General features: G+C 36.6%; 1 protein-coding gene across 1 annotated transcript in view; it reads right to left on the bottom strand.

Annotated features, from left to right (window-relative positions):
- Nucleotides 1-12,066, bottom strand: part of ESR1 (estrogen receptor 1) — a 172,415-nt gene that overhangs the window by 50,424 nt on the left and 109,925 nt on the right. Inside the window, 1 exon segment of the mRNA XM_063329315.1 lies at nt 6,526-6,861. Coding sequence (XP_063185385.1) covers nt 6,526-6,861 — 336 coding nt within the window.

The raw sequence follows: 12,066 nt of genomic DNA, 5'->3' as shown, positions 1-12,066 counted from the left end.
TTAGAAAGAATTACTGATGTTTATCATGCTTTTGAATGAAATATCACCTGACATACGAAGTAGAGCTTTTAACTGTGGCCACAGAATGTTGCTAAAAGGGATATAGGCAGATGCACTCTCGTAACAGCACCAACACCCAACTTACTCTTCTGAATCTCTTTCTTCTGGACAAAGAAATAAAATCTGGAAAGCTACATAATTAGCTTTAGGAGTTTGTAAAAAAAGCTAGTAAAAATAAAAAAAAAATTAATTATTAAATGTTGCAAGATATGTATTAGAAAACCCTCAAGGATATACTTCTGAGCTCATTCAAAGGTTCTCTGAAGAAAGATGTAAAGTGGTTCTCTAGCTACTTTTCCTTTCCTGACTCTGTTTCCCTTGACTGAAAATTTATGCAAATGAAGTGACCCTGTTTGAATAGATTCTTGTAAATCCCCACTGCCAGGAAACTCCTGGTGAAAAAATGGGGTGCGAAGCTCAAAGACTATGGCTGAGAAGAGGAAATATGACAGGGCTAGTAAGCAGACAACATCACAGGCTCTTCCTGTGGCAGGGGGAACAGGCGACAACCAGATCCTTCCGCTTTGAAGATCCCCTGAACAAATTACTGTCCTCCAGCAGGAGCCCTCGGAATGAGTAAGAGGCCCAGGACTGAGCTGTTGAAGTTACTCTTGGCTCATCTGACTGATTTCCAGTATCCTCTTCCTCTGGTTCTCTTGCATGTGCCCTCTACTTTTTCTCACTGTTGGACTGTCCTTGATGCTGGTCAGCTCGCTAACCCTAGTCATGATGCATTTATCTCCCCTTCTACATCCCCAACTCTAGGGACTCCCTAGGCTTTCAAAACCATTGCATTAGGATACCTCTTAAATTTCCTATCTCACAGTTGACCCTGATCCTTTTTCCTCCTACTATCTTTTTCTTCCAGTCTTCAGCTAGTGAAAGCACTCCCTGTATTTTTGTTCCCACAGATACCTGCAGCCAAAGTTTATATTCCTTTCCAAGCACTTCTGCTGAACTGTTCCTTCTCGCCTTTTGGCTTTTCCCTGTCTGACACAAGGTCCTGGTGCATATCGCTCTGGCAGATGTCTCCCTGTCCTTTAGAATCAGAGTCTTCCCCTCAGTTTCTCACCAACAAACCATTGTGTCACATGGTCTCGTCCTCTTCCTCTCATTTAAATTTCTCCACAGGAGGAAATACACCTCACTGAGTTTCAAAAGCATTAAAAGACAATTCTATTTATAATTAAAATAAAAGCTACTTGCAAGAGTAGGTTTGTCTCATACAGCACCCAGAAGCTGGGGGAGGAGGATGGAAAGGGGGGGTTGTTTGGTTTTACACAATATAGACATGAAAGACTAAAGATGCTTCCCAGACTAAGAAAATACAGGGACGGAAAGCTTTTATTTCATATTCAAAATTTATAACTCCACTGCCTTGCATAATCATGCTATTTCATGAGATACCTCTCAGTCTGATGTTCAAAGTCAAATGGTAACTGATTACCTTATTCCACTATAAGGACTGATTTTTATCTCTCACATTCATGGTAATGAATTGAAACTTCACAGAAATTAAATTAGCAAAACGCAGCCGTAAAGTAAGATCCAGATGCTTGTTATCGTTTCTCTCTTGCTTACAGATCTATTTGCTTCCTCTGTTTTTCCCCTATGAAGTCAGGGCAGCAGTTACGAGTATCACTTCAACAGATTAAACAGATAAGCAGAGGGCTGGTTTTTGAAATAACATTCTACAAATCTTCACAGCAAGCCCATTAGTCAAAGGAGGAGAGACTATAAAGGAGACATTTTGGAAGGTTTATTAAAAATTATTACAGGGATTGCAAGCCATTCCTTTTTTTAAGCTTTGAAGCTCTGTAAAACTGCCCTGTACCTAAAGGGTTATTAACACACACCACTCTTCTATAAAGACTTCTTTCCTTCCACTGCAAGCTGACTTTTTTTTTTTTCCAAGGTTTGGTGTCACTGAAGTGCAGTGTAAAATTGTGGCTATTGTTGGCCTCTTTACACACTGTTCCTAATTTAACAAACAGAGCAGTTTAGAAGGTCAAATAGGAAAACAATATCTTAAGAAAATAGCAACTTCTGTGGCTTTGAAATAAAAAAAAATCAGTGCCAAAATGTTTATCTCCTCGGTTCACGAAGCCATAAAATAAGTACAGCACCGTGAATCATCTCAAAACTTCAAAGCCTGTATGCCCAGTGTACCATTTTAGGGCTATTAAGTTGTACAGCTACTGTACTTCTAGTAAATAGTTACACAAAACTGTAGCAGCAGTGCCAAAGGTTTCACCCTTGCAGCAAAATTTCCTTAAAGCTACACTCTTTACCATGAGCTCACTGTATAAGCTCATAATGTCTCTTACCATCTCAAGAGTTTCTGCACAAAAACGTTACTGATGATTACATTGAAAATACCAGCTTCTTTTAGAGAATACAGTACTCCAAATACAGATATTAAATGATATACACAGTAAGTGAATAATTAAACACAGTGAGTTGATTCCTTTGACGTATCAGCATTTCTGTAGAAAAGCAAAGTAATGGTTTTTGCTCATTGCATCGAAGAGCACGGTGGAAATTCACTAAACTAAAAAACCTCATTCTATGTGACTGAAGGTGGTACCATAACCCCAAGATGTTATGTAAACTAAGAAGAAAATAGAAAGCCATATCTTTCAGGAATACGTGATTCAGAAGCGAGCAGAACATTTCTCCATTTACACTGATATCTTGCCTACATGTGATTTTTAGTGATTTGTCCCAATTAAATGGTAAAAGGCTCAGTTTACATGTGTATGTAAAGTCTAGCCCATCACAGGCTTGTTTGCACCCGCCCTATTCCAGCTGGCTGGGCTAATCAGAAGGCACCACTGGTGTCTTACAGAGGCCACCTGGGAGGACTTAAGCCAAAATGCCCATTAGGCCATGTACGGAGCAGGTCCTGTGGGGCATCCTGAATTTTTTGTATACGTCATAGGACACTGTACAAGATATTTGTTAATGTAATCTGGCAAACCCACTTGTATCAGTTGCCAAGGTTTCAAAGGAAAATTAAAAGAAGCTTTTATGCACTTGGCATATTATGAATTGCATCGTCATGGGAGAACTTTGTTATGACCTCAGTTAACAATCATGTTATACTTATATATTGCAGATCATTTTTTAAAGTTATGCTGAAGAAGCTGCCGCAAGTTCTCTTTCCCCAGCAGTTTTTAACACCACCAAGACTGCAGAGTCAATTTAAGCAAGTTTGAACTACTGCTGAACAAGTTACAATAAAGATTTAGACCATGTCAGGTCTGCAAGGGCTCACCTCATTTTGGAGATTATTCTCAGCATGTGTTTATAGCAGATCTCTGCCTGCATTATACTACACAGGCCATCGTAAATTAATTTTAATTACTCCTTTTTGTAGAACAGATTCACTTGTATCCAGTACCTCTTCTAATTAGCTGTTTATTCTTCCATGCTCACCTATGCACATCATCATCAGACTGTCTGACCAAAACAATGTCTTTACAGGTTGCTTTGACACATTCCCTCGTCTTTAAAGCCTACGCAGCAAAATAAACTCCAAACATGTCCCTGAAAACCCTTATGCTTACTTGTAAGCTGTATCTTTATTCCATTTCTGCTCTGTTAATATCAATTTCTTCCTTCCTCAAGAAATATGCCACCCAGCCACCGGTATTGACTTTGCTCCTTGCTTTCTGTCAGCTAAGTGCCTGCATTCAGCTAAATGAACTTGTGCAATGCTTCCAAGGCTTGAGAGATGTGCATAGGAGAGGCTGTTTTCTGTGACTGCTTTTTAATACTGGTAAAAAGCACATCCACTTTTTAGAAAAAAGCTGGTTTTACCCTTGATTCTGAAGCTTGAGATCTTAGTAAATCGGCTGAGAAAATAACTGAGTGGAATCCCACAATGCTGTTGCACAAAATACTTCACCTAACAGAAAGAAGTTATTCAGTTCCTCTGTTCATGTGTAAAGTATACAAAAATCCTCTTTAATTAAGCAGTATTGCATAATTCCTAGTAATAATGGAGTATTCAAAGGCAACATACTGTGGAGGTGAAAATACGACCTATATTGCCAGACACACTTCTCTTAATATATAATGCCAGTACATTCCAGCAGAAGGAAACAGGCAAACAGTCCAAGCAAATGCCCTGTCTTTGAAAGGTGTTCAGTACTTCTAAGATTTAATATCAGCAACTAAGAACACTCAACCTTTTCTAGGGACCAAATGAGAGATTTAAAAAAAAAAAAAAAAAAAAAAAAAAAAAGGATTTAAGCACCTAGCTCCAAAATTCCTAGTCTAGGAGGACAGAATTTTAGAGGCAGGTAAACAATTGGTCCTGAATTCTTTTAAATCAACTTTCTAAAATACTTTAATTTCTGCTTTTTTGTCATGCATCCAAGACGCAACAAAAAGAGCCAGCTAGGTGTCCAGGACTTTCAGAATCCCCAAACTATTCATATTCTACCTCTCTTGCTTTAGGAGTTTGCTTTGGTACGATTGTTTGTGCGGTACCTAATAAGTTAAGCTCTGACTGGGAAGGAATTTATTTATTTTTTTAACCAAAGTTCACTAGTTTTATAACAAACCTCACCTGTTAGAGTACTTATTAATGCAGATACATAGAGTCATTTGGCCTAGTTTCTTCTTGGGAGCTATTTTGACAATTAACAGACACATATATTTCCATGTAAAATACATCGAATATACACAAATAGTTGACGAACTTATACATTTGATTTTACAATTTCAGAAGCTTGCTTGGGAAATCAAGCATATATTTGGTAAACCAGGCAGTTTTTTGATCTTCACCAGATGCAATCATCTTGCGGCAAGCAGTTTTAGAGAGATTTATGAATAAAAAAAATGTATCTGAGTTCCCTAACAGTGTTGCTTTTTATCTAAACACATTTTCATTAATTACACTATCAGAATCAAATGTCATAGAAGACAAATGTTTCCAGTTGGACAACATAATGAATTTAGAGTGTGGTAGATTCATTTTGAATGTAAATTAATGAATTTTAGCAGACTTAGACTAATTACGTCTCTAAATTCAGTCAAAAGGTCATTTGAATTTAGCTGTTTTGATAGTGAATCGCTTTAACACTATGGACATACGTTCATTTTTCAAAAGCATTTTCTAAGAGCATGATCCAAGGCATACCTAAATGACCAGGAAAACCCACCCTTGACTTGAACAGACTGTGGATCATGTCTTAACCACTGCGATTTTGTCAAGAATGAAATTCTCAGGTGATTTCTTATAAGATACGATGAGAAATGAAACACACACAGGTTCTCATTGATCATAGCTGGAGCCCACAAAGTGACATGTGAAAAGTGGTAAAAAGGGAACCCATGAGGACTGGAAAAGACTCAGATTTTATGGGTTATTGATTTACCAGGAAGAGTCTTGCCAAGTTTAAATGCAGGAAACCAGAAAAATGGGACAACCCGTCTGTAATGCTGTTGAGGTAATACACTATGTGAGTGAGAGCTGTGGTAGTGTTCTCTAACATCCCTTCATAGAGCAGCTACATAATTTTAATGAAATAAATGGCTACAGTAAAAATTTAAGAGATCAGAATCCCAGTGAATTATAAAGTATAAATTACCATGTATGCCGGTATTTTTACAAAGCTAAAAGTACGGTATGTGCAATAAATTTCTAATAAATATTTAAATGTTAAGTTATGAAAAGTAGTCTTGTAGACTGAAATTTTAAAAGATAATGAATTTTAATTGCAAAACTACTCTCTTGTTTCATTGGTATAAATTAATTAAGCCACATGAATGAATGTGTAACATACGTGCAAACAAAAATGTTACATACTTCCCACAATTCTGTAATTCTCTTCCAGAAAAGAGGGGCAACCATGATGCACCAAAATGATAGAGATAAAAACACATAGTTCCAGAAGGAAAAAATTTTCATACAAAAATTGCTATTCTGGATCTGGTTTTCAGACCCAAAACTCATGGAAGATCTGTAATTTATGGTCAAGAAGATAAACTGGTAATTAAATAATAATACAAATTCTTATGGGCTCAGTAGTGATGCTGAATTTATGGCTTACATTACAGACATGAGAATAACCCTTGTTTGAAAAGGGATCTAAATAATTAACATAATTTAATTAGATCAAATTGATTAGATTTGTCTTTTAGTAATCTGTTTTTACCTTTAATTTTGCTGGGTCTTATCCGAAAAAAAATTATTTGCAATCAAAAAACATCAAACATTCTACAGTGCAGGGCAGTATCTTTTCTTGAATAAATCTTTCTTCAAAAGTCACTTACATTGCACTATAGTTTTTTATCAGCCAATATAACATAAAATTTGTGATTTTTTTATGTATTTATACTTAGGTAAACAATTTGCACTAAATTAGAATATGCAGTGTGAAAACCGGTGTCTTTTTTCTGTTGTTTTGCCATGTAGAGGCCTTTATAGTCCACTGGGGCGTTTTTTTTCCTTACCTGGAACTCTCTTTGCCCAGTTGATCATATGCACTAATTCTCTGTCTGCAAGGTTGGTCAACAGCGTCATCATGGAGGCTTCGTTGAATGGTCTATTTGGGTCATATTCAGAGTAAACTATGGGTGGCTCAGCTTCCAGCAAGGCACTGACCATCTGTTCTGCCGTCAGGGACAGGGCTGGACTGTTCTTCTTGTTATGTTTAACCACCAGTGGACTTGTCCAAAGGGTGGGAGCTCGCAGCTCTGTAGAAGAAGCCTCCCCGTTTCGGGAATCCTGCTCTTCTCTTTGACGTTTTTGTTTCATCATTTGCCCACCTCTGCGGTCTTTCCGGATTCCTAGAGACACACAAGAATATAATGAACTCCTTTGCTTGAACATGTGTATTGCGTACACATGGCTTTAGCCAACCAGCAGCTGCTATTGATAGTCCCAGGTAGCATTAAATCTTGGTTTATCTTCTGAAGAATTCTTCCTATATATGGAATTTTACATGAGCAGTTGGAGAGAAAAACTATTTTTAAAAGTATAGTGTCAGTAATAGTGCACTCCTTCATAAACTTTAGATCAGTTGGGCTTACACAGGATTCTACGCTAGTGACACTGTATAGCTGCCTTAGCCCCGCAAAAGGAAGTCAGTAATTAGGAATAAATATTTCTTCACAGCACAAACTTCAAAGTATGTCCCAACAGCTACAGACATCTATTCTACAAATGATCAATGATAACTTAATGATCTGGGTGGGCCAGATGGATCACAGAAGTAGCTCTCAAAAATTATACATGAAAGTTTTGCTCAAGTTCACCAATTATTTTAATTAAACATCATTGTATTACTGAGCCTGTGATCTTTATAATTACATAAAAAACATTGCAAAAAGTTCCCATTTTAAGATGAGCTTATACAGCCATAAAGAATGCCATCTAAGTAGATAAACAGAAGAAAAGGAAAGATAATTGTAACCTCAGAATCTAATGTGGGAGACCTACTGTCAAAAGGCTGTAATAACTGCAACAGAAACTGTCTTTGTCATTACTGCACATTTCTGCAATATGCTTAGCACTGTATGACCCTGAACCTTGGGATATTATCAAGTCAGCCATACCAATTAGAACAACAACATAAGACCTTACAGTGGAACAAAATCTCCCTTTGTGGAAAGGTTACAAGAAAAACATAACGATAAAGCCCACGTTGACTCCAACCATAAAGGGAAGATTAAGTCTGACTTTGAGTGGAGGAGGCACAGGCACTTTGAAGCTGAGTTAAAAACTTAAATCGATCATCAACTGGGGTGAGGGACAAGCAAGTAATAAGGGAAGCACACAAGGAACTGAGCCATGAGAAGGCAGCTTACGATGGGATTTATTCTGGAGTTCTCATGCAACATGGAAAAGCAGCACTAGTCCCAGTTTGAAAATCAAAAGAAGTATCTGTAGAGGAGGAGGCAAAGTATTCAAGAAACAGAGATGAGAGAACAATTAAAAAAAAAAATAAAGCTTTGAGAACTGCTGGCACTTGCAATCAATCGATACAAATCTTTCTGATCAGTGGGGGAGTGGGAAACACAATTTTTGCTCAGCTTTTTTCACACCACAAAAGTTTAAATCTTTAGATTCCCAGGCTTTACTAGCAGCATGTTCATTTCACATCCAATGTTCCTTCATATCAGCAGGTGTCCTTTCCCAATCTCAAAGGAACATAAGAAGATCTTTAGATCTGTTTGCCTCTTTCTTTGAATATGGTGATATTTTCCATGAATTAGTACTTGAGGATTAAGCACTTTTAAATCTAATTCATTCAAAATCTAGGAGGCTTCTGATTCAATTCTATTAATCTTTCCAGATAAAGCAAGTTCAATAAATCTTTCATCGCTCCTACTACTTAACCTCTCTACATTTTCCCATTCTTTCAACTCGTTGTAAGCCAAAAGTCTCAAGTGCATTGCTGCTCCCATTTTTCATTCAGCAATACCAATTTTTCCTACTACTGAACTGTTTCTGTTTAGAAGAGGAGGAGGAGACTCTTACTACTAAGGAGAAATGCAAGACTTACTTTGGCAAAACATCATCCTAGAGTTATTCTCATTGTAGCTTACTTCATTGCGATACTCAATAGCATACATGCTCTATCTGATATTTTTGTTGTATGCTTTCTATCAGTGTAATGTTTTTGAATTAATATTGCCCCGTGAAGCATGCAGACATAATCATGTGAATAAAACCACATGATTCCTACACACTAAAGCATTTGTTAACTTTCTCACATCCCAAATTCTACAGCTGCTCATCTATCAGTTTCCTTTTGCGGAGTTAAAAGTATTATTTGGCCCTGTACTCTTCAACATACTCAGATGGACTCAGAACTGACATAATTCAGAAACAAGATCTTGGGGCTAAAATAATACTATAAAAACATCAGATAAGTTAGTTTAGAAAGTAAATAGAAGGCTAGAAATTACTAGGAGAGGAAGGGAGGACAGAGCATCTTCGTAAATCACAGATTTTATTAACTCATGAGGCACACTACAATGAACACTGTGTGTAGTTCTGTTCTTCTCATTTAAAAAAAAAAAAAAAGATATAAAAGAAATGAAAAGGGGATAAGAGAAAGACAAGTGAGATGATTCTAAGTGTGAACCAAGTCTGGTGCAAGAAACAGCTAAATTGACTAAGTCCGCTCGGCCTGCAAGCCAGATACAAGACTACAACATCAGGAGTAGCAAGAAGATGAATAAGGTACGAACACTCACGCTTCTCTTCTAACACAAGATGGCATGAAATGAAACTCCCCCATGCAAGGTTCAGGACAGACAAGAAGAGGCTCTTTTTCACACCATGCAGAAACAAAGCTGAATGTGTGAATATAAGTTGGTATATGTTAGACAACTGTAGGCCAAATTTAATGGAGAAAATAATCCATTAATGGTTAATAAACACAAATAGGGCACCTTTGACTTAAGTCTCCATGGCATAGATTACTGGAAGGTCAAAAAGGATTTTTTTTGTTTTTCTTTTTACTTTTTACAGGCATTCCTTGTTAAGTAACAGCAGAATGTACGAGAATTTGACATAACAGAGGAAGGTGGCAAATGTAAGTACATTTAGCTGCTTACAAACCAACTCGATTCTAAATAAGAACAATAGCTTTATTTTTAATTTGTCTGCAAGATTCCCCCTGTCTTTTCCTCACCTTGAAAAAAAGTAGTGCATTGATCAGAGTTGAACATAACTGGTTTGGAGATGTCCCACACAAATTTATTTTTACATTTTTATTTTGGGATTAAAAAAACCCAACCAATCAGGCAAACATAGTAAGCTTACACTAGATTTTGTAAAGACCAGATCTGAGAAAAAAAAGTCACTAATAGTATGCATTCCTCCTGCATCACATCAGCAGCTTTTATGATCACAGACAGAAAGGTCTTTGAATCTGTATAAGCATCATACTCATCAGAGATTTTCAGAAATTACTACTAACTCTTCACCTAACCCCTTGATGGACAAGCAACACAGTGATTTTATTAGTCATTTTCTTGGACCAAACAGGAGTGATATCTCTTTGAAAAATGCAAGTGCCTTCAAATCTTCTTCAGCTTAGTCAATTTTTATCTCTGTTAAAAAGAGATAATAGTGATGCATAGTCACTAATTCCAAAAAAGACAACTCTATCAAGCTACAATTTTGTTGCCAAAAGTGCAATGATCCTATAAGGTTTTTTTAAATACATGAATGCATTAAATCTGATTCCACAGTTCAGCCAATAAAGGAATCTGAATTGCCAAATGTTACAAAAAACAATATTCTACCAAAAATGGAAGTAGTATGTATCTTGCAAAAGCTCTAAAACAATTTCCACTTGAGTTTTAAAGCTACACGAGCCAAGATTTTCAAAGGCAGTTTTGTAAAGCTTCGTATGTAAACTCAGTCAGCTTTTTAGATATGGAAGCAGGTTTCAAAACTGCTGAGTAATTATATATTCCAGTCAGTAGCACCTGATCAGCAATAAAACTGCATATGGACCGTGGAGGTAATGTTAACCAAATTAATCATTTCACTAGTGTTTTCCAACACGTGATTAAAACAAAACAAAAAATAAATACCATGTTATTAAAAAAAAAGTAAAATCATAAATTAGGAATGTGTTGGATAAATATTGAATCTCAGTCACCCAACAGCCAGCTTCTTCCTACCTACTGCTAAGAACAAACTTCCACATTTATATCTTCAGTACTATATAAAACATTCAGGAATATTTTCAGGAAGAAGAAAAGAACAGGTAGAATAAAATTTGTTTTTCTCTGTGTGAGCCACGGAATTATGCGTTTTAGATTTAAAGATATATGTATAATCTCAAATTCTATTCTACTTAAATATATTTCCTATGAACTCCTTTATATAATATTCTTCAATTACTTTATTATTAGAAATTTCGTAGGAATACTTGTCAAGAATGCTTATTGTTTGTAATAAATGGGAACAGATTTGATAAAACCCAATAAACTTTTCTTGTCACTAACACTGAAAAAATTCTGGTTATTTGATAAAGCTGAAACAGCCAAGATATTTTTATGTCCTTCCTATTGTTCACTATTCTGGAAATCTGAAACACAACAGCTATTGCTTTTTGTCGTGTTTGAAACACCCACCTGCTGTCTGGAACACATATTGTGCTATTTTCATTAATATGATAGAAAAAAAATGCAAAAGACCTTCACCTTCCCTTTCTCCCATAGGCACAACATTCACTCTGCTTGCTCACACGAGGGGTGGGTATTAATATGGAAATTGCATCTGCCTGTCACTGTAACGCCTGTATTAACCCATCTCGTCACGCTCCATTTCAGTTGTGCTGGAGTTCCAAACAGCTTTCCAACAGCTGTAAGCAAAAACTACAATAAAGTTACTTACTACGAATATTCGTTTTCTTTGACGGCTAAAACTCTCAGGTGAGTTGTATATTTAACCCATTCCCCAATATTTTTGGAATGAAACCTACCCCAAAATTCTACAGAGGTCTAGTCCTCTAACTGCATTTTAGCATACAGATTTTCAGCTAATCGTTTTTTGATTGTCTGTATCAGCGGTCATCAATCGTTGTGAAGGCTCCAGGCACTTTACGCGTGGAGCCCAGCCTCAGGAAGACAAACTGTCCCTGAGATCTTCGATCTCCTGGATCACCTCAGAAAAGGTGAGACATTGGCCCTGAGCAACATCCACAACCTAAAAAACTCTGGACTTTCTTTAAGTTTTTGTTTCAAATGCATCTCTGTGCTTCACATTGTAAACGATCTGCAAAATCAATTACTACATATTTAACTGTGGCAATAGAAACAAAGGTTTGCAATTTTCTGGAGGGCAAATGATACTAGTAAGATCATACCATAAGGTGGCTGAATATAGGTCACACCAATAATTTCTGTATTTTCTGACATTTGAGAATTTAACTTTGCAACTTTAACCAACTATGAATATACTTTATGAATATACATCATGACTGTACATATCATACACAGAAATTGATTTGCCATCAATTTAAGCGC

The sequence above is a fragment of the Chroicocephalus ridibundus genome, chromosome 3 (genome assembly GCF_963924245.1).
Source record: "Chroicocephalus ridibundus chromosome 3, bChrRid1.1, whole genome shotgun sequence".
NCBI classification, from domain to species: Eukaryota; Metazoa; Chordata; class Aves; order Charadriiformes; family Laridae; genus Chroicocephalus; species Chroicocephalus ridibundus.
This window is presented reverse-complemented; position numbering and strand designations above follow the sequence as displayed.